The sequence below is a fragment of the Nesoenas mayeri genome (assembly GCF_963082525.1).
Source record: "Nesoenas mayeri genome assembly, chromosome: 1".
Classification (NCBI taxonomy): Eukaryota; Metazoa; Chordata; class Aves; order Columbiformes; family Columbidae; genus Nesoenas; species Nesoenas mayeri.
In genome coordinates this window covers 379,345-401,854 of record NC_137541.1, presented here as the reverse complement: position 1 = coordinate 401,854, position 22,510 = coordinate 379,345, and the positions used below count along the sequence as shown (strand labels likewise).

Here is a 22,510-nt window from a genome sequence, read left to right as displayed (position 1 = left end):
GCACACAGGAACTCCACAGCAGCACGGCAGCGAAGCCGTGTCAGCTCAGCACCGAGGGAGATACGGCCTGGGGATGGAAACCATATCAGCACAAGCACGTCTCACCAACGCCGCAGCTAATGCAACCAGACACTCGCGCTGCTCGCAGCTTCCAGCAGACACAGCCGCCACGAGCTTTCTGTCACAGCTCCAACACCCAGCGTGGGAACTCAAACACCCGCTACAAACTTCAGGTCAAAGAAATACAACACAACAGCAGTAACCATCTCACTCTCAGCTAATTAACCAATAAAACGTACAAAATACTCCATAGGACCAGATCAAAGGTCCCTTAGCCCAGCTCCCTGTCTGTGACAGCGGCATTGCAAATGCTGTTACCTAAGGAGCTCACACGTGCTTGGCCATTTTGGGTGGTCTGTCCCCCTTGCGTCCCCAGCATCCGATGCCATCGCACTGGGGACACTGGCAGCAACGCACCGGCTGGGTCCCGCCGGTCCCTGCGCACGGAGCGGCTCTGCAGGCGCTCATCTCCGGTCCCTCGGAACCCGCCGGCCGTGTTCCACCCTGAGGCTCCTCAGGCTTTCCAGTAGACGCAGTTTAAATACTCCCCACGACCCGCCAGCTCCCCGGTGCAGCAGCTGGCTCTGTCCCTCCTGCCCCACAGGCTCTTCCACTCCTCCCATGCCCAGCTCCCCGCTCCGCACCACCACGATCCCCGCGGCACCGCCAGCCCCGCGCCTGCCCCGGCTTTGCGTGCGCAAGGTCAGCACAGCCGTGATGCCACCACCAGTGTCCCGGGCTCCGTCACGTCACCCCGGGTGACGCCGGTGGGAAGCTCCTGGGCAAGCGTGTTCCCCCGCACACCGTGAGCAGAGCAGAGCCCTGGAACGGCGCGCCCGCGCTCGCTCCTGCCGCGGGACGGCCCTGCAGCTGCCCCGGCGCGCACACCCGGCTCCGCGGCAGAGGAGGACGGAGGCGCCTGCAGACAGCACGGACAGCCACAAGCAACAGCTGCAGCTGGGAGAAGCTCCGTGAAACTGAGAGGAGATGGAGAGCTTGGCGAGGTGACCTCGGGGAGAAGACGCGGTGCCAGTGTGTGGGACAAGCAGAAACCCAGGTCCACATGGGGAAGTCTCTTCTGACATGAGTTCCGGAAACAAGGGCTTCAGGGCACCAGCAGCTCCCGATGCCAGGGGATGCAGAGAGCCTGAGCTGAGACAAAGGCTAAACGTGCCAAACCCCCGGCACCCACCATGCTGGTGCCTCCCGGGGCTGCTCCACGGCCGGGGACAGCAGCGCCGAGCCTGACCGCGGCACAGCGCAGGTGGGCTCTGCGGCACACAGCAAAGCCCCTCTGCCCAGCTGCTCCGCTGTGCTCGGCCCACGCGCTGTGCGGGAGAGCCGCGGGGCAGCGCTGCGGAAAGGGCTCCGGAGCTGCTCTCAGGGGCTGTCAAGGCTGTGCCGGGATCCTGAGACACAAGTGTCACCGCCAGCTCAGGGGCTCAGTGCAGTCAGACGCACGAATGTTCATCACCTGATCATCTGTTCATCCGTCCGTCCCTCCATCCGTCCATCCATCCACCACCAGGCACGCCTTGCACACGGGACCTGCCCCGGCTCCCCCACCACCCGCTGCAGCGGCAGCCAGCGGGTTGTGCTGGGCGCGGGCAGACGGGCTGCGGGACAGGGGCACTGAAGCCCAGGGGAATCTCCCTGTGGAGATACGACCCAGACCGCAGCAGCATTCATAGGACCCTGATTTAGCAAACTGCCATTTATAAATAAATACTGCACTACAAACCTGATTCTTCTAATCCCTACGACCATGCGAAGCCATTTCCTCTGAAGAGCTGTCCCCGATTGCTCCTCTGCTAACACCATGTCAAACATTAGCTTGCATTTTTTTAAAAGTACCACGTCTACTCACAGAATATATTGCGACCATTTTTCCTTCGCCTTGTCTCATTTCAAAAACTCCGGTCCTTTTTAATGGAAACTGAGCTGGAGGCAATGAAAAACCTGGGAATTTCAGATTGGAAGATATTTGAATAGGAAGATTAAAACCAGCTAAAAAAACTCTTCATTATGGGCAGCCCAGCTCAGTAAACGCCACTGGTGAGACCTCTACCCACCGCAAAGTAATAGCTCCATAAACGGGAAACGCCATCATGCTCCAGGCACCCGTTGCAGCCCCGCGCCCGCAGCACTGAATGCCAGGCAGCACGGGCGATTCCACACCAAACCATAAAGCGTGGTCCTGTTTGGGGTGCAGATACCATAGCGGGGGAGCCTTATAAAGATGTGTAACAAACACCGCATCACGGAAATGGCAGCGCTGCTGCGCTCATTGCCGCAGCGCGGGGCCGCTCGGCTCACACCGGAGAGCGCGGGGTCCCTGGTGCCTGCGGCAGCATCACGGGGACACCCTGCACGCAGGTCACCAGCCACGCAAACACTCACCCGAGGCAGAACGCGCTTCAGCTATGTGACACTTGGGCTGGAGCCAAGCCCCAGCACCGGGGTGTGCACCTGGCTGGATGTCCTGCCGCGACGTCCCCGAGGTGCCGCTGCACCGCGCCGGCACAGAAACCGGCAGCCACGCGTGCCCTGGAGCGGCAGCAGTCGGGGAACCTGCGGGCTGGTGTCCCCAGGGTGCAGCCCAATGACTGCCCAAAACAGCACGGCACCGGAGAGCTGGCACTGCCCAAGCCAGGGCCACACCGCTGCCAAAGCCAGACCATACTCCTGCCAAACAGGGACTGTACTCCTGCCAAACCGGGACTGTACTCCTGCCAAACCAAGGCCACACTCCTGCCAAACCGGGGCCACACTCTGGGCAGGCAGACAAGACCTGTGATGCCAAAACGAGCCTGTGAAGGAGGAGATGCTTCATCATTCTGGTCTGGCATCAGGACATTTGTTTGGGAGAAGCAGGTAACAACTGGGATTACGGACCAGCCCGGCAGATTAAATGTGTTTAAAGCTGGCTGCCTTCAGATAAAATTACCAGCTGTCCTGGAGCCAAACCCCACTGAGCAGGAGCCACAAGCACTGCTCCCTCCTCTCCCCGGTGCAGGGGGCTTGCAGAGGAGCGGTGCCGGGTCATCGCAGCCCCCGCACTGGGGAACAGCCGGCACAGGTCCTGCTGCCACACACAGCGGTGCAGACAGCGGCACAGGGCAAGCGTCACCGGGGAACACCCGGCACGGGTCCTGCTGTCGCACACAGCGATGCAGCCAGCGGCACGGGGCGAGCATTGCTGTGGCAGCACCAGGCGAAGCAGAGCACCGGTGCACGCCGGCAGCCTGCACACCCTTCAGGAGCTGGAGTACACGCAGTCCAGCCAAGTTGAATGACGCTGGACCCACCTTCACCCGCAGCAGCCACCCAGCAGGAAGGGCAGACTCTGCCATGCACCATCCTACCCAACCCAGACAGTTCGTGGCAAAACAACAACCCCAGCACTGCCATCCGGACCCAGAGCCAAGGCGCAGCCGGCACCCTCACCCGCGGGAGGCTGGTTCGTTCAGAAGGCACCCGAAGCCAGGAATAACCTGCCCCACACGGGCAGTTTCCTGCTCCTGGTGAGGAATTTCCACCCCACCTGCCAGGAGCTGTAATGTCCCTGCGGTAGCTCCTGCCAGCAGCCCTCGTGCCATGGCCAGCAGTCCCTACGCCATGGCTAGCAGTCCTCATGCTGTGGCCAGCAGTCCTTGTGACGTGGCCAGCAGTCCCTATGCCATGGCTAGCAGTCCCTATGCCATGGCCAGCAGTCCTTGTGCTGTGGCCAGCAGTCCTCGTGCCATGGCCAGTAGTCCCTATGCCATGGCCAGCAGTCCCTATGCCATGGCCAGCAGCCCCTATGCCATGGCTAGCAGTCCTTGTGCTGTGGCCAGCAGTCCCTATGCCATGGCCAGCAGTCCTTGTGCTGTGGCCAGCAGTCCCTATGCCATGGCCAGCAGCCCTCGTGCCATGGCCAGCAGCCCCTGTGCCATGGCCAGCAGCCCCCATGCCATGACCAGCAGCCCTCGTGCCATGGCCAGCAGTCGTCACGCCATGGCCAGCAGTCCCTGTGCCATGACCAGCAGCCCTCGTGCCACGGCCAGCAGCATCGCTCCCCTGCATGTCCCCGGTGCTGGCACGTGCTGCACCCACACAGGGCGTTCGCCAGGTTCGTTACCCGACGGGCAGAAATTGCTTCCTTTATTCACGATTTCCTCACTCGGTCTCTGTGTCTTTTTGCCACGAGTCAGCCCTGCAGCCACTGCCACTCTGCCGGCACTGGGACTCTGCGCTGGCGCTGCGCCAGTCGCTGCCAACGCTGCTTAATTCCTGGCAGGGCCTGCAGAGCGGGCAGAGCCTCCCGAGGTGGCCACAGTGACATCTCAGCTCCAGCCCAGCCTCACAGCCACGGCAGGCAGCCAGTGAAGCACCGCGAAACACCGCGCTGAACAGGCACCGCGAAACACCGCGCTGAACAGGCATCGGGAAACACCGCGCTGAACAGGCACCGCGAAACACCGCGCTGAACAGGCACCGCGAAACACCGCGCTGAACAGGCATCGGGAAACACCGCGCTGAACAGGCACCGCGAAACACCGCGCTGAACAGGCATCGGGAAACACCGCGCTGAACAGGCACCACGAAACATCGCGCTGAACAGGCACCGCGAAACACCGCGCTGAACAGGCACAGGGAAACACCGTGCTGAACCAGCACCCAGAAACATGTCACTGGGCCGGCGCCAAGAAACACTGTGCTGAACCGGCAGCAAGAAACATGGCACTGAACCAGCACCGGGAAACATGGCACTGAACCAGCACCGGGAAACACTGCACTGGACCGGCACCAGGAAACACTGCGCTAGACCAGCACCGAGAAACCCCACGCTGAACCAGCACCGAGAGCTGCGCAGTGTGTGGGCAGCACCGCGGGCACACACAGCGCCGGCACACACAGCGCCAGGCGGGAGGTGACGGGGTCACCAAGGGCGACAGGAGCAGAGCGCCGCGATTCTGCTGCCCCTGCAACTCGGGCTGCAGCCAAAGTATCGCCTGGCTCCCCAGCGTGCAGCGCTCGGAACGCAGCAGGACACAGGTTCATCAATGCACTTGGGAAAAGCAGCTGGATGGACAGAGGACATGTAGACAGACACACACTGAGAGCTGTGACACATCACTATCCAGAAAATACATTGCTGGAACCAGCCCAGCACACACCGGGGCACTGCACCAGAGAAGATAACGGTGCTGCCAGCCTGCGCTGCACCGCGCGTCCTTCCTGGCACACATGGCTGGGACAGCACCGGCACCAGCGCCCGCCTGAGCTGCCACCACCGCCGCTGTCCCCGGGCCCGGCCAGGAGCCGCGGTGCGAAGCCTCGCGACGCTCACCCACGCGCCCGCAGCACCGGCCACGCAGCCGCTCACGGCCCCGGGACACGCCGACGCCAAAACTCGCCCGGGTCTCCTGAGGACATCCCCCAAACCTGCCCGGATCAGCCAGCGCACGCCGGGCACGCGGAGAGGAGCAGGGGCTGTTCTGGAACAGGACACGCGAACAGCAAGTGAGAGACGAGAAACTTGCACTGGGACCCTGCAGCTGCGGGCAGGCGCCCCTGGGAAAAAGGCTAAAAACTAAAAGATAAAAGAAAGAGCATCAGGCAAAAGTATTCCGTGGGTTGAAAAGCTTGTCTGGAAAGCAACAACAGCGCTGGACAGGAGAGCGCACTGGGAAGGATGCGGCGGTCCGGCCATGGCCGGGACGTCCCCGACTCACCCACCCGGGGCTGGCACAGGGACCTGCGGCTGCACAGCCAGCGGGTGGAGACCCCGACCCGCCGTGGGGACCGAGAGAACAGCCCCCTGCGCTGGAGACCCCGACCCGCCGTGGGGACCGAGAGAACAGCCCCCTGGGCTGGAGACCCTGACCCGCCGTGGGGACCGAGAGAACAGCCCCCTGGGCTGGAGACCCCGACCCGCCGTGGGGACCGAGAGAACAGCCCCCTGGGCTGGAGACCCCGACCCGCCGTGGGGACCGAGAGAACAGCCCCCTGGGCTGGAGACCCTGACCCGCCGTGGGGACCGAGAGAACAGCCCCCTGCGCTGGAGACCCCGACCCGCCGTGGGGACCGAGAGAACAGCCCCCTGGGCTGGAGACCCCGACCCGCCGTGGGGACCGAGAGAACAGCCCCCTGCGCTGGAGACCCCGACCCGCCGTGGGGACCGAGAGAACAGCCCCCTGCGCTGGAGACCCCGACCCGCCGTGGGGACCGAGAGAACAGCCCCCTGGGCTGGAGACCCTGACCCGCCGTGGGGACCGAGAGAACAGCCCCCTGGCCAGTGAGTGACAAGTGACAAGCGAGAGTCATAGGCAGCAGATCACAACAGATCACAGCAGATCTCAGGAGATCACAGCAGATCACAACAGATCACAGCAAGCACCAGCGGTGGGAAATGAGCCAGGGAGCTGCGCGGTGCTGCCGGGCCAAAGGAAAACCCAGTTCTGTGGTGGCCTTAACTGTCACCTCCCAGCGTCACTGACACTTCCTCCCCTCCACACAAACCCCTATAGCCCCCGCTGGCTGCTGCTCCGCCAGCAGAGCCCCCTGAGCTGACAGACCGACAGACCCCCCTGAGCTGACAGACCGACAGACTCCCCTGAGCTGACAGACCGACAGACCCCCCTGAGCTGACAGACTGACAGACCCCCCTGAGCTGACAGACCGACAGACCCCCCTGAGCTGACAGACTGACAGACCCCCCTGAGCTGACAGACCGACAGACCCTCCTGAGCTGACAGAAACCCCTGAGCTGACAGACCGACAGAACCCCCTGAGCTGACAGACCGACAGACGCCCCTGAGCTGACAGACCAACAGACCCCCCTGAGCTGACAGACCGACAGACCCCCCTGAGCTGACAGACCGACAGAAACCCCTGAGCTGACAGAAACCCCTGAGCTGACAGACCGACAGACCCCCCTGAGCTGACAGACCGACGGACCCCCCTGAGCTGACAGACCGACAGACGCCCCTGAGCTGACAGACTGACAGACCCCCCTGAGCTGACAGACCAACAGAAACCCCTGAGCTGACAGAAACCCCTGAGCTGACAGACCGACAGACCCCCCTGAGCTGACAGACCGACGGACCCCCCTGAGCTGACAGACTGACAGACCCCCCTGAGCTGACAGACCAACAGACCCCCTGAGCTGACAGACTCCCCTGAGCTGACAGACCAACAGACCCCCTGAGCTGACAGACTCCCCTGAGCTGACAGACCGACAGACCCCCCTGAGCTGACAGACCAACAGACCCCCTGAGCTGACAGACTCCCCTGAGCTGACAGACCGACAGACCCCCCTGAGCTGACAGACGGCCACCAGCCGCCCCCGGGCAGCACTGCCGCCGCCCCCAGCCCTGCTCCTGTCCCCCGCTCGGTGACCACGGCTGCGCTCCAGCCAAGCGACAGTGTCCACTGAGTGACAGGACAGCATCGCCATGGTCCTGACATCATTTTCCACCTCGTTTTATACATTCTGATGTTTTGCTCTGTATTTTAATGAGTCCTCATAAAAAAGCAGAGATGTGTTCATGGCGGCACTGACAAGGGAGCCTGTGGGACTGCAGTTAATTTAAAATCCAGCAAAATAGAGAAGCTGTCTGAATTTCCTGCTCGCAGCACACAGTGCCCGTATTTATCAACGAACCCCATCGGCCTTTGAAGTCTCACGGCTTCCTCTAGCACAGAACGACTGAGCTGGGACCAGCGCGGCAGAGCAGCGGACTGAGGGAGGCAGAGAGCAGCCCCGGGGTCTGAGGGCCCCAGCCCCGGGCTGTCCAGAATTGGGGCTCTGGAGCCACTCGGGGGGGGCTGAGGGCTCCGAGCCCCAGACTGTCCAGAATTGGGGCTCTGGAGCCACTCGGGGGGGGCTGAGGGCTCCGAGCCCCAGACTGTCCAGAATTGGGGCTCTGGAGCAGCTGTGGGGTCTGATGGCCCCGAGCCCCGGGCTGTCCAGAATTGGGGCTCTGGAGCCACTCGGGGGGGTCTGAGGCCCCCGAGCCCTGGTGTGCAGGGACTGTGCCTGGTGCTGCCCGCCCGGGCTGCGTCTGGAGCCACCGCCGAGAGCATCCTCCAGCTGCCCGCCGGCCCCACCAGCAGCCTTCGCGCTGCACTGTTGTCACTGCAGCGCCACTTGTAGCAGGATGGTTCATTTTCACTCGGACGGTGGCATTGCTCTGTGTCCCACCCACAAGTGCTGGTTTCCACGCTAACCTCCCACAGGGGGAAGCTGATGAAACTCTCACACCCCTTGAGCGCCAGCTCCGCTCAGTGTCTGCTTCACTGCACTCTATTTCCCCACTCTCGTCTCCCGTTCTGCCTTTAGCCACCATCTCCATCATCCATCCTGCTGCTCCTGGCCCTGTACTATCAAAAAGACCAAAACACGATATAAGGGGGGAAAAAAGCCACTCTAATGTGTTGTTTGTACATCATTGTAACGTTGACAATGTAAGGTTTTAATGTTTTGGACTGGCGAACTGAAATCCCCTGCTAATACAACCCCATTACAGCAGCCACCAGCGGTGGCTCCGCCGACACGCGTGGCCCGCGCGCCCTGCGCAGGGGACGCGGTTCCCCTCCAGCGCCCGACCCGCCTGCCCAGCTCGAGACCGGAACCCTCCGCAGGACCCCCCTGCCTGGTGCCAGGACCTCCCCGCAGCGACCGCGCCAGATCCCGCCCGCGGCCGCACCAACGCCTCCTGCGGCAGACGCTTCCCCTCGCCCTCGCCGTTCGCTGTCCCCAAATCGCGGTCCCCTCCCGCAGGGGCCCCTTTCCTCCCCAGGAGCCTCCCGCCGAGCTCGCTGCCTCTGGTGACTCGCTCCCGCAGCTCTGCGCGACCACCCAGCGCCTCCCACGCGCCCTTCGGATGCTGTTACGGCTTTTGCCTTTTCAGGCCTTTCTGATGAAGTTCTGTGATGTTCCTGGAACTCCCCGTCTGCAGTTGGCACGGTGAGTGCTTTCAGTGTCTCTCACCCCTCCAGATGCTGAGCCCAGTAAAACTGTGCCATTCACTACTCCACGTGTTCTGAAAGGTGACTGTTTCTGTAACTCAGATGAACGCAGTGCAGCCTCTCCTGCTGTGTGCCCTGGAGGCAGCGGCCCCAGGGGATCACCACGAGCCACCAGTCCTGGGGCATCACCATGAGCCACCAGCCCCAGGGGATCACCACGAGCCACCAGTCCTGGGGCATCACCATGAGCCACCAGCCCCAGGGGATCACCACGAGCCACCAGTCCTGGGGCATCACCATGAGCCACCGGTCCAGCAGGATCACCATGAGCCACCGGTCCTGGGGCATCACCATGAGCCACCAGCCCCAGGGGATCACCACGAGCCACCGGTCCTGGGGGATCACCATGAGCCACCGGTCCCGCAGGATCACCGCGAGCCACCAGTCCTGGGGGATCATCACGAGCCACTGGTCCCAGAGGATCACCATGAGCCACCGGTCCCAGGGGACCACCACGAGCCACGGGTCCTCAGGGTTCCCCACGAGCCACTGGTCCCAAGGGATCACCATGAACCACCGGTTCTGGAGTGACCTGGGCAAGTGACCACAGGCTCTCACCGCGGGGCCGTTCCCACCGCGGGGCTCTGGCAGCCCCCCGCACGCACCCCAGGCTCCGGGGTTTGTCTCCACAGCAGCTCTGGATCACGCCAGACGTTCGAACTCCAGCCCCTGCCAAGCCCTCCCAGCCCCGCTCCCGCCGCCCCGGCGCTCATCTATGCACACGGCAGATCGGCTTTACCGCCAGCCTGCCGTGTCTCCTCCCCGCAGCACTGCGCCAAGACCTCCCTGCGCCGCCCGGGTCACCCAGAACAAACTGCTCCCCGGAGCGTCCTGCAGGCTCTTGCCGTGCTTCTCAAACCCTGCGGTGTAGCCTTCAGATACAGAAGTCAACGTTTTAACCAAGTGAACTCATGAAAGCCCATCCAAAGGCCCTGCTAATAATTCAGCTGGTGAGCTATATTTGTTGCAAGAGCTGCATGCACTGCATGAACTGCTACCGATCTTTGCACATATTGGTAAGAGCACCTGGCGGACGGGCGGGACGCGGTGGCGAGGGCCGGCGCCCAGGCCGAGGCACAGCCGGGATCTGCTGGTGTCTCCGCTCCTCTGGTCTAGTCCCGCTTTAATTTCGCCCAACTGAAATAAATATTCCTGAAGCTTCGCTGGTTTCCCAGCTGACAGCGTATATTCTTAAGGGAACTTTGAGGCAAACAGCAAAAGCTATTACAGAGCCCGACAGGCCTGCCAGGGAGGTGATCTGGCTCGATTACGGCTCAGACTCCCCTCTGGTTTATCAGAACTTAGAAGCCATTTGTCCCAGCTGCTTCGGGCGGTGTGAGCGCGGAGTGAGCAGCACACCCACAGACTCGCGGGGCAGGCGGCGCCTCGAGTGGCGCGGTGACGCTGCGCTCCCTGTCCTGCCGCGCAGCGACGGCGAGGGGAGCCGGCTCCGGGTCAGCCCAAGGGCCACCGAGCTGGGGCCATCCCACGGACAGGGTGCAGCCCTGGGGACGGCAGGACAGTGACCCTGGCAGTGCCAGGCAAGCCCTGGGCACCAGGCGGGTCCCCAGCTCCCCGGGCACCGGCGGAGCTCAGGACCAGCCGCAGGGCTGCCCGCACCCCCAGGCTGAGCTGCAGCCCAGCGCCCTCGGCATGGGGCAGGAGCGCACCCGCGAGGCAGGGCCCTTAGCGGCTTCACCAACGAGCCTTTGGAGCCGCTTGCTCTGCGAGATGGGGGGGCTGGACCCGACAACCTCCAGATGTCCCTTGCAACCTGAGTTACCCTGCGGCATGTAACCCCTTGGCAAACACCCCGTAACCCCTTGGCAAACATCTTGTAAGCCCTTTGTAGACACCCCGTAACCCCTTTGCAAACATCTTGTAAGCCCTTTGTAGACACCCCGTTAACCCCTTTGCAAACACCCCATATGCCTTCTGGAGATACCTCGTAACCCCTTTGCAAATACCCCGTAACCCCTTTGCAAACACCCTGTAAGCCCTTTGCAGACACCCTCTAAGCCTTTTGCAAACACCCTGTAGCCCCTCTAGAGATACCCCGCAACCTCTTTGCAAACACCCCATAACTCCTTGGCACACATCCTGCAACCCCTTGGCAAACACCCTATAACCCCTTGGCACACATCCTGCAACCCCTTGGCACACACCCCATATTTGCTGCGCAAGGTCTCCAGTCTGACAACTGCGGACTCACGGCCTCCTCGCCGTTTTTCTCCACAAAGCGCGGCCCAGCTGGTTGCTTCCTGGTGGAGCTGCCTTGGACTATGGTGTCACACCAGGAGCAAGAGGTCCCCCACTCACGCTCTTCACTACCCCACCCCAAAAGCAAACCCCAGATCCAAAGCAAACCCCAGATCCAAAGCACCGGGCACGGCGCTGCTATCGCTGCTCGGTGCTATTGGGACCGCGAGCAGCCGGGTGAGCCAGGAGCACCAGGAGCACAGGGAGGGGGTGTCCTGTGCATCGCCCACCTGCAGACCCCCTCCCCATCTCGGGGAAGGCGCTGGGGGCCATGGCACAGCCACGCGGGGCCGCACAGCAGCAGCTGCCGCCCGGCTGGAACACGGAGAATGGAACAAATGGAGGTAATTGCTCCTCAAATCCCTGATGCGGGTAGAACAAATCAAACGGATGCAGCCCTTTCAAAGGCAAGGAACGGAAAACAAATTGTCTGAGGCTTTTAAAAAATAAATAAAGAAACCAGCCACTGAGTCTTTGGGCAAAGATCTCATTCACTTTGCTGAGGGAAAAGAAAGGGCTTGGGAATAGCGAATCAGTTCACATTGTTAAAAGTAATAATACAAAAAAAGAGATTGGGACGAGGCATTTATTTTATTAAACCCCCCAAGGAGAGGTCAAGAATATTAGAAATAAAGTCCCCGGGTTGCAGTTGATGCTATAGCTGCAGTTTTAGCAATTTCAGAAGAAGGATGTTTGTTCGGGTGGCAAAGCGCCAGGACCCGGGGAGGCGCCGGGAGGACGCCCGGTGCCGCAGCCAGCCCGCGCGGGCTCTGCGCCAGCGGGACCCGCCGGCACGCGGCCCCGGGCAAGGCCGCCACGGGCAGGGCCACGGCAGGATGTCATCCTGCGTCCTCGGCGCGTGTCCTGCTCTCCAGGGCAGGACCGCACACGATCCGGGCTCAGCAGATCCCCACTGACCCGGCCCAGCCTTGCGCTGTGCGCTCCGATCCTGCCCATGGGATAACAGGACACTGCGTCGACCAGACATCGGCCGGGAAGGATCGGGACTGTCCCGCCAGCTCTCAGACTGTATTCACTACCATTTACTTTTACAGCCACAGATGCTCTTTCACTGCTTTGCCTTCATGTTTTCAGCCACGTGGAAGCAGATGTAATGTTGGCTGGAACAATCAAGTGTTGGGCACTTCATAGGAAGAAAGCAAGAAAGAGCAGTGAAACATGAGCGATGCATTTGGATGCCAAGCTCTATACGCTCCCGAACGCTGGAGACGAGGTTTCCTGAGGGGTCGGCCCAGGGGGGACGTGGCCTCCAGGGGTCCCTTCAGCCCAAACTGTGACATGGTCCCATGACAGGGAAGCCCAGGAAAGCAGAGCTCAGACCTGTCCCAGCAGAAAGGATGCCTGAGCCGTAAAGTACAAAACCAGCTAAATCACAAGACAGTCGTTGAGATCAAACACGCTGCGTGAACGGGGAAACGGAGAGATTGCTGCGGAGACACGTAACGGAGACGCACAAGGCAAGAGAAGCAAACGTCCGGACAGCGTGAGCATGAGAGGAAACGCCGGCATGGGGAGAAGCCGGGACCGCTCTGCAAACACACCCGCAGCGAGAGGAAGACCCCGGCGATCGCTGGGGACCGCTGGGGACTGCTGGGCATCGCTGGGGATCGCTGGGGACCGCTGGGCATTGCTGGGGATCACTGGGCATTGCTGGGGATCACTGGGCATTGCTGGGGATCAGTAGGCATTGCTGGGGACCGCTGGGGATCGCTGGGGACCACTGGTGCTCCTCCAGCTGACTGCAGAGGGGGAAAGTTTTCAGTGGATGAAACTAAAAAGACCCATGTGCTCAATACTTGTTCGTCTTTAAATCAGAGCCCAACCGTGAGATTTCAGAGGCAGAGAGTTAAGATCCTACCTGGAAACTAGAAGTGGGAATTAATTGAGAATATCTGGATGTGCCTGACTACACACGTGGTAGGAAGTTTAAGAACAGACAGGAGCAATCTAAGGACAACTAAGGCCATCTTTTGAAGGCTTATGTTACACAGAGTGTGTCCAAAAGAGTGGAAAGTTACAAATGGCCAAAAAGGGAGAGAAGAAAAGCTAAAGAAATATCATCACTTCACTTCTTGGAAAAAAACATCGCAACAAATAACAAGGCAGAGTGTTTGTGTCTGCCCAGGAGGCAGCAACGTGGTGACAGTCCGGGCTTTGCCAAGGACAGATGCACAGGCTGGCGGCAGCGGCACAGCGCGGCCGTCCCGGCTCCCGGCCGCACAAACAGCAGCACAGCGCGGCTGTCCCGGCTCCCGGCCGCACAAACAGCGGCACAGAGCGGCTGCCCCGGCTCCCGGCCACACCAACAGCCGCACCAACAACCGCACAGCGCGGCTGTCCTGGCTCCCAGCCGCACCAACAGCCGCACAGCGCGGCCGTCCCGGCTCCCGGCCGCACCAACAGCCGCACAGCACGGCTGTCACCTGCTCCTGGCCTCACCAACAGCCACACAGCGCGGCCATCACCGGCTCCCGGCCGCACCAACAGCCGCACAGCACGGCCGTCCCGGCTCCCGGCCGCACCAACAGCCGCATAGCGTGGCCGTCACCGGCTCCCAGCTGCACCAACAGCCGCACAGCGCGGCCGTCCCAGCCCCCGGCCACACCAACGGCTGCACAGCGCGGCTGTCCTGGCTCCTGGCAGCCCCAGACCCCCTGGGCAGAACAGCTCCCGGTGCTCCTGTCGATGGCCGACCTGGGGCCCCGTGTCCTCTGGCAGAACAGCAACGCACTGCAGACCTCCCTGCCACAGCTACAGGCAGCACAGACCTCCCTGCCACAGCTACAGGCAGCACAGACCTCCCTGCCACAGCTACAGGCAGCGCAGAGGGGCTGCGAAATACCCCAAAACCAGGATTAGGGTTTCAACGGATCCTGATGAACTGCAGGTACTAAAACCTATGCAGGAATCATCAACTGCACAGGGATTCAGACAGGGAAGCACGGGTTAGTGGGACTGAGGGAGAAAAAACGTGGAGGCATCACACACTTAATGAGTCACACATCACACCGTTCCATTAAATGCAACACGCTGCGCTATCAAAGCCACAGCCTGACAAACATCCAACGCGGCTCTGCCGCCGCAGTCCCGTGCTGCTGCCCGCCCGCCCCCGCCCACGCTGCGAGACCACATGGATGGACAGGAGCGGGGCCCCGGGGAACGGGAGGAAGGTGGCAGGAGTGGTGACACGGAGGGACGCGCGGCCGGCAGTCTGCAGCGCGCACGGGAGCGCCGCGAGCTCCTCGCTGCACCTCTGCACGACAAACGGGGCGTCACGAGCCAGAGGAAGGAATATTCGCATCAGACGTAAGGAAACTTCCTGGTGGCGAGGACAGGGAGAGGCAGGAGCGAGGAAACGCCAGGGCACGTCCACCAGCGACAGGCAGGACGGGCACAGCTGATGGTCTGCGGGGAGCCCCTTCCTCCCTCTCCCCTGCACCCCACTGATCCACAGCACAGCTGGGCTTCAGAGCCAGCGGCCCCGGCAGCAGCGGCACCGGCGCTCTCTCCCCAGGGCAGGTCATCAGCACAACAACCACCAAAGGCAGCGGGGGACTCCCTGCCGAGGCTCACCCAGTGCCCCGGGCTGCGTTAACCTCAGCATCGCCCAGCTCCCCGCCAAGGCTCACCCAGTGCCCCGGGCTGCGTTAACCTCAGCATCGCCCAGCTCCCTGCCAAGGCTCACCCAGTGCCCCGGGCTGCGTTAACCTCAGCATCGCCCAGCTCCCTGCCAAGGCTCACCCAGTGCCCCGGGCTGCGTTAACCTCAGCATCGCCCAGCTCCCTGCCAAGGCTCACCCAGTGCCCCACGCTGCGTTAACCTCAGCATCGCTCAGCTCCCCGCCAAGGCTCACCCAGTGCCCCGGGCTGCGTTAACCTCAGCATCGCCCAGCTCCCTGCCAAGGCTCACCCAGTGCCCCGGGCTGCGTTAACCTCAGCATCGCCCAGCTCCCTGCCAAGGCTCACCCAGTGCCCCGGGCTGCGTTAACCTCAGCATCGCCCAGCTCCCTGCCAAGGCTCACCCAGTGCCCCGCGCTGCATCAACCTCGAGCATCGCCCAGCTCCTTCGCCCCAGGCTCCTCGCAGCCCGGTCAGCTGAGCCCGCTCCTGCCAAGGGACGGACCCCCGGCTCGCACCCCCTGTCCGTGTCCCGCTGTCCCGCTCGGCCGGGCCGACGCAGCCCACGGCTGCAGGACACGCACCCATCCTGCCCCTGCCCCTGCTCCCAGCGCAGCGCGAGGTGCTCTGCACTCCCTCTCTGGATAAAAAAGAAACGCTAATGCTAAACTAGGTTTTGTGTAAATTCTCTTTGCTATCCTGAATATATTTGCAAAACAATCAGAATTTTGCTGGGAGTTTTTGCCCTCAGAATAAAGAATTCTGGGCCAACACTGCAGACACTAAATTTACTTGATGTTTACTCTAATAAAAATCTGACCCAGAATCAATTTTTCTGCAAGACTTTTGAAGGAAGATGTGAGAGGACGGTGCGTGTTTATGGACGCCTTGTCACTCACCGCAAAGCGGAGGCTTTCTTGTTTGAAAATACAACGTACCCGGGAAGCGAGTATTCAGATGAGACGGGGATCGCTGCGCTGCTCCTCCCGGCCCCGCGGGAAACCAAAGCTCCGTCAAAGCCGCACGAGCGCGCTGGGAATGATGAGGCCAAACAGCGGGTGAAACAAACACCGGGTCACGCAAACCACCGCTATCAATTAGCTGCTCTAAGCACTTGTCAGCACACGGCTTCACGCTGATCAGCACTGTGCGTGCACACCTGTGTCCTTTGGAAGAACATCAGCGCATGCGACTGGGAGAGCAGCACCCATGCAGTGCCCCGGCCACCGCGGGCTGGTGACACGGGGACAGCACGGGAAGGGCGGCAGAGCTGACAATCCTGGCACTGCCAACACCCCCGGCACCGCCAGGAGTCCCCGCGGCCAGGACGGGAGGGCAGGAGGCGCCGAGTCCCTCTCTGCTCCTCCAGGACTCTCCGGCCACTCACGCCCACACCACGGTGACACCACCCTGCGCTGCAGTGTCCCTGTGCTGCAGTGTCCCTGTGCTGCAGTGTCCCTGTGCTCTGCCCTGCCCACAGCCCCCTGGTGCGAGGGGACGGGGGACAGCAGCTGTGGGGCCACACGCTGCTGTCCCATCGGCAGCTTTGCTTCTCCTGCCCTCGGGCTCACCGCCTGCTCTCCTCACGGCGCCGAGACCAGCTCTGGGCAACCCAGCAGCCCCGAGCCTGCCAGGCGTACCGGCCACGGAACACGCTGGAGGCAGCCGTGTGACTCCACCACCCCAAACTCAGCCTCATGAATTTCATAATCCTTCCGTCTCTGACAAAACACCCAACTATCTGAAAATAATGGAGAAAAATGCCTTTTCATATGCGTTTTCTAAAGTGCATATGGCTAGGAATAATTAAGCCACCTCCAGCAACCCTTTAAAAGCTTGCACAAGCAGGAGCCCGAAGAAAACGGGGCAGCAGCGCTGGGCAGTGAGACGGGGAGGCGGCTGCTGCGCTCTGGCCTCTGGGGTACCGGCTGGGCTACGGCACCGAGCGGCACCGGGGGCACTGCGCATGCCAGCCCCGGCGCCAGGGCTCGGCAGGTGATTGGTGGTTCTGCGCAGAGGCGAGAGGAGCCGCAGCAGTGTCCCCGCGCTCTGGGGAGCAGCCGGGGCCGCAGCCACCGGGGCTTTGCCGGCAGCACAGCCAGCGGCTCTCCCGGCAGCACCAGACCCCTCCAGCCGCCTCCTCCTGCCTCCCTGCCACCTGCTCGGGGCATTTTGAGAAAACTTCCAAAGCCTTATGGATTGTAACAGCCCAGGGTATTTTTTACCCACACCAGCCTCCTAGTGCTTTTCCAATGGAACCGCGCACCCGGCTGCCGCGAGCTCCCGAGGCGCTGAGCTCCCGAGGCGCTGAGCTCCTGAGGTGCTGAGCTCCCGAGGCAGCTGCAGGGTGCAGAAACCACTGCTCATCCCGGTTCTGAGGGCCCTCGTCATTAATTCCATCGCACGCTCTCTTCTCCTTGTGCCATCGAACAGGCAGAGGTTCCCTATTTCCCTCTGATTAGCCATTCAGCATTTTCAATATTTCTAACATATTTCCCCCTATTCATCTCGTTTCTAAGGTAACGGTCCCACTCTCCTAAATCTCTCTTCAAAGCAGAGAGGTTTTTCTCATTCCTGATCATTCCCACTGCACCTCCAAACCCTTTAACCCGCACTGATCTGGCAGCGCCGGGCCCAGGGTGCCGCGCTCGGAGGTGTCACCACTGATCTGGCCCAAGGCATCGGACTGCTCTCCATGTCATCAGCCAGCACGGTGCGGCCAGCCAGCGCCGCTGCGCGCCGTACTGCGGCTGCGCACGGAGCGGAGCCTTCCACCCAGCTGGCCAGAAAACATCCTGCAACTCTGCCGCAGTTACACTATTCAGAATCCTAGGAGGTACCCATGAGGTTTGTTTTTTTCCCCCTCTAGTACCTGGTTTACATTTATTTTCATTATTTTTAATTCACTGACATGTTTCCTTTTCCCCAAATTCTTTAGATTGCCTTCAAGGGCCCCAGAGCTGTTTCTGCGATGCAGTTAATGTAAATCGCTGCCATCTGCCGAACGGTTCTTCAACGCTCAAACCCATTTCTCGGTCATTAGTGAGCACAGCTCTGACGCAGACCCAGTTCAGACTCCTCAGGTACCCGTTTCTCAGCAGCGCTTCCCCCCTCCACAACACCTCCTGACACCACTTGTCACCAAAGGGACCCTTGGCCATGGAGGTGTCCCCAGCAGCCCTGCCGGCCGAGGGGCGCAGCAGGCGCCCCCAGACCAGAGCAAGGACGAGCACCAGCAGCGGCGAGCGGGGGCAGAGCCGACGTTCGCATCGCACACGGTCAGTGACAGGGAGCAGCGGGGGAACACGAGGTCCATGTCACCCCCGCACCTCCGGCCATGGAAACCACGCGGAGCACAAGGAAGGGCTCCCCACACCGGCGAGGGGGCCAGAGGGTTCGGCAGAGCGATGCCACCCCAGGCCCGCAGACAGAGCGCCCACAACCCAACAACCGCAGGTCGCTGGGGTCACATTGGGTGTTGGCTTATCTGCAATGTGCAACCTCGAAGTATTAGACTTCACGATGCATTCATTGTCATAGCAACGACAAGCACAACGTGCCATTGATGTACTCACCATTTTTCTGAGATGCGAGACTAGACCAAGGGCCGGGAGAAGATGGAGAAAAGCCCCTTGGCGCTTGCTCCGGGCCCCGGCCACCCCGCTCGCCGCGGCACGGACAGGGGCTGCGCCGGCCACCCCGCTCGCTGCGGCACGGACAGGGGCTGCGCCAGCCACCCCGCTCGCTGCGGCACGGACAGGGGCTGCGCCAGCCACCCCGCTTGCTGCAGCACGGACAGGGGCTGCGCCGGCCACCCCGCTCGCTGCGGCACGGACAGGGGCTGCGCCGGCCACCCCGCTCGCTGCGGCACGGACAGGGGCTGCGCCGGCCACCCCGCTCGCTGCGGCACGGACAGGGGCTGCGCCGGCCACCCCGCTCGCTGCGGCACGGACAGGGGCTGCGCCAGCCACCCCGCTCGCTGCGGCACGGACAGGGGCTGCGCTGGCCACCCCGCTCGCCGCGGCACAGACAGGGGCTGCGCTGGCCACCCTACTCCCACCCGCTGCCCAGCCCCGGGAGGGGCTCTGGTGGTGCCGACCCACCGCCCGCGGCACCGGCCAGCCCGGCTCTGCCGCCCCGAGCCTCACCTGGCCTTGCCGCGGCTGCTCCTCCGGAGCGTGGGCAGGTCGGCCTCCTTCTCCTCCTGCACCCGCTGCAGGGACGGGGAGCGGCTGTGGGCGCTGCGGGCGCTGCCGGAGCTGGCCAGGCTGCCGTCCCCCGCCGCCGCCTCCTGCATCTGTGCCAGCAGCTGCGGCGGAAGGCTGCGCAGCGAGGGCACCGGCGAGTAGGACGCCCGGCTCTCCGCCTTCAGGTTGTTGTCGCTGGCTGAGCGCTGCAGCATGCGCGGGGAGGACAGGCCGCCAGTGCCGAGGATCCGTCTCCGCTTCGTGTAGCTGGGAGTTTCTCTGAAAGGCACTGCAAGAGAGCCGGGAGAGTGGCGTTAGCTGCTGCGCACGCAGCGGAGCCAGAGTCGGCCGCCATGGCGGGCTGGAGGGTGGCGGCAAAGCAGGAGCCTGGGAAAGCACGGGCTGGAGGGCAGGGGCGGCCCAGGCTCCAGCGCCGGTCCCTGCACTGCCCGGGAGCAGCGGGGTCAGCCAGGCCGGCGCGGGGTCGGCCAGCCCGGCACGGGGACGGTCAGCCCGGTGCGGGGTCGGCCAGCTCGGCGCGGGGACGGTACGGAGGTGGCATCTCGGGAAGCACCGAGGAGGCTCCCAGAGCGGGGAGCAGGGTGGGCCAGGGCGCCCGGGGCCACCAGCGAGGCCCTGCCAGCCCGTCTCCAGCTGCCGCCCCGGTTCAGAGGTGACAACGCACACGTGGGACATGGACACCGACAGCATCCACGGCCACGGCCTGCTCTGTTCAGAGGCAGGGAAGGCCTAGGGCTATGGCTTCAGGCATGTGCCAAGTTCAAGCCTAGAGAATGCAACGCAGAGAACAAAACACCAGCTGGTACCCGCCCTGCCCACACCAGCCTCGGTCAGCGGCTGCGCGAGGACACGGGCCTCGGGGGTCCCTGGAGACGCAAGGTCCTGCCTGTGCCCGCGGCTCCGCGAGGGGAGCGGGACGGGGCAGGGGACCCAGTGGCCGCGGGAACAGGGCCCTGCAGCCCAGCACCGCACTGCAGACCCCGCGCCACGAAACATGTAGTTTCCCAAATTTTGTTTAATGAATCCATTTCCATCCTGAACCTTAATGTGCCTAAAGTTGGGCTGATGTGCGGCAACATCCAGAGCTGACGATATCCAGCCGGTTTCTGGTGCAAATGCAGTGGGACCCTGCTGACAAGACCTTCCACGCCACATCCAGACCGCCCTGGCTTCACCCTTCCACACCACCACACCCAGACCGCCCTGGCTTCACCCTTCCACACCACACCCAGACCGCCCCGGCTTCACCCTTCCACACCACACCCAGACCGCCCCGGCTTCACCCTTCCACGCCACATCCACACCGCCCTGGCTTCACCCTTCCACACCACACCCAGACCGCCCTGGCTTCACCCTTCCACATCACACCCAGACCGCCCTGGCTTCACCCTTCCACACCAGCCCTCCCACACCAAGTGTCAGCGATGCACATGAGCCCGGACACACTCCGGTGGCCGCCGCCGTGGGCGCAGCCGTGGGTCCGGGCAGGACCGTGCCTGGCGCCGAGCGAGGCCTCAGAGCCGGTCACCCTGACCCACCCAGGGCCTTCCCGGCCGCGCAGCACAGCCACACGCAGAATATTTTTCCAAGGAATATTTTAGGTTCAAACTACAAGAATTTCAAGCTGCTGTAAATCCTCCCGTTGCCATAGCAACGCAATGCATTTGTTCTCCCATGAGTTTCGACCACGTGACGGGGGAATTTCTGCCGGCAGCGTCCGCGCCCCCCGCGGCAGCTCGGTCCAGCCCCCAGCCTCCCGCGGCACCGCCCGCGCCCCGGCACCGGCACCGGGCAGAACGTCACCCAGACACCACAGGCAAGAGGAGGTGTCGGAGCGAAGGACGCAGAGCCAGGCTGCGCTGTGGCGCGGTGCCGGGGTAAAATGCGCCGCGGATCCAGGCCTGGGCGCGGGCAGGACCGCAGGACACCGACGTACGGCCTGTCCGGCACACGCCACACGCAGCCGGGAGCTCTGGGCCGGCCACCTACAGCCGCTCCACAGGCAACACCGAACGGCCCATCTGTCACCCACAAACACAACACGTCTCCACGAGACGTTTCATTTTGCGCTACACCACTTCCCATAGAAAACTGCTTCAAAAAGTCAGAGAAGCAGCGTGGAACGGAGGCAAGTCACGGCACCGCTCCGAAAACTGACAAGAATTGAAATAGCTGCTGCAAACACAAGGAAGTTTCGTGCAAGTGTCAAAGAGCTGTTTGCAAACCAAGGAGAGTGGGAACTTTAAGTTCTTGGAAAAAAGCATAGAACCACTTTTAGTAAAAGTGCCAAATGCTGCCTAATGATAAAAGCACCAAAGTCAGTGGCCTGGAAACCTTCCAAACCGAAGGCCGAGGCACTACTGGTCGGGCGCACACCGGCAGCGCGCTTCCCGGGACCCACAGCGCCGGCGGCGCCGGGCGATCGCGGGACAGCAACGTGACACAGGCCGGGAGCTCGGGGCTGTTCCCCGGGACAGGGTGACACCCGAGTGCCCGGTGACGGGAGCGGTGCCCCATCAGCCGCGGCGGCAGAGGGCACAGCCGCCAGCTCCGCAGCCCTAGCGTATGGGAATCTTGGTAAACCGGAAATATTCAGCAAGAAAAAGTTCAAGATCTAGAAACATCTGCCAAGCCACCGCGCTCCCCGCTCAGCACAGACCCGACCCGCGCCCCTGCCCGGCACGGCACGGCTACCAGGAGGCAGAAACGGCCAGTAAAGCCAGAGCTCGAGCCAGACTGATGCTGAGGTGCTGGGCTCATCGCTCCTCCACGTGTGACTGGGCTCAGCATCGCTGGTCCCGACTTTAACCAAGGAAGGAAGAAATAAAAGTGTAGCAATGAAAACTTCAGAGAGCAGGAGATGGCCTGGGCTCACTTTAGTGTGCTTTATAAATGAATCGTTAGTTCCTTGATATTAATTGTTTAGAAAAAAAACATAACTGTATGTTGAACTGATTGAGTGCAAGGTTACTGTAAAACAACCCCATTGCTGAACTGCTTTTACCAACCTGACAAATGAAGGGGGAAAAAGAACAGAAGCACAGACTGGTTTGGGTTGGAAGGGAGCCCAGAGTCCATCCAACGCACCCCCGGCGCGAGCAGGGCCCCCCCACCCAGCTCAGAGCCCCGTCCAGCGCGGCCCGGGAAAGAGAAACCGCGGAAAAGCAGAGGAGGAAGAAAGCAGCAAGGGGCAGCAGATCCTTTGGGCCTGCGCTGGGTCCCGTCCGCTCCTGGCTGGTCCAGCTGCACGGAGAAGCCGCAAGCCGTCCGGCCCCGCGGTCCCCGCAGGCGCAGGCCGCGCACTGGAGACGGCGGGGAGCGCGGCACAGC

At 62.3% G+C, this 22,510-nt stretch overlaps 1 protein-coding gene across 1 annotated transcript in view; it reads right to left on the bottom strand.

Moving 5' to 3' along the window:
- The window catches only part of SHANK3 (SH3 and multiple ankyrin repeat domains 3), a gene marked incomplete at both ends in the record, with an annotated part of 330,722 nt that overhangs the window by 208,754 nt on the left and 99,458 nt on the right, over positions 1-22,510 (bottom strand). The window contains one exon of the mRNA XM_080358124.1: positions 19,121-19,448. Coding sequence (XP_080214250.1) covers positions 19,121-19,448 — 328 coding nt within the window. The remainder of the gene's footprint in view (positions 1-19,120; positions 19,449-22,510) is intronic.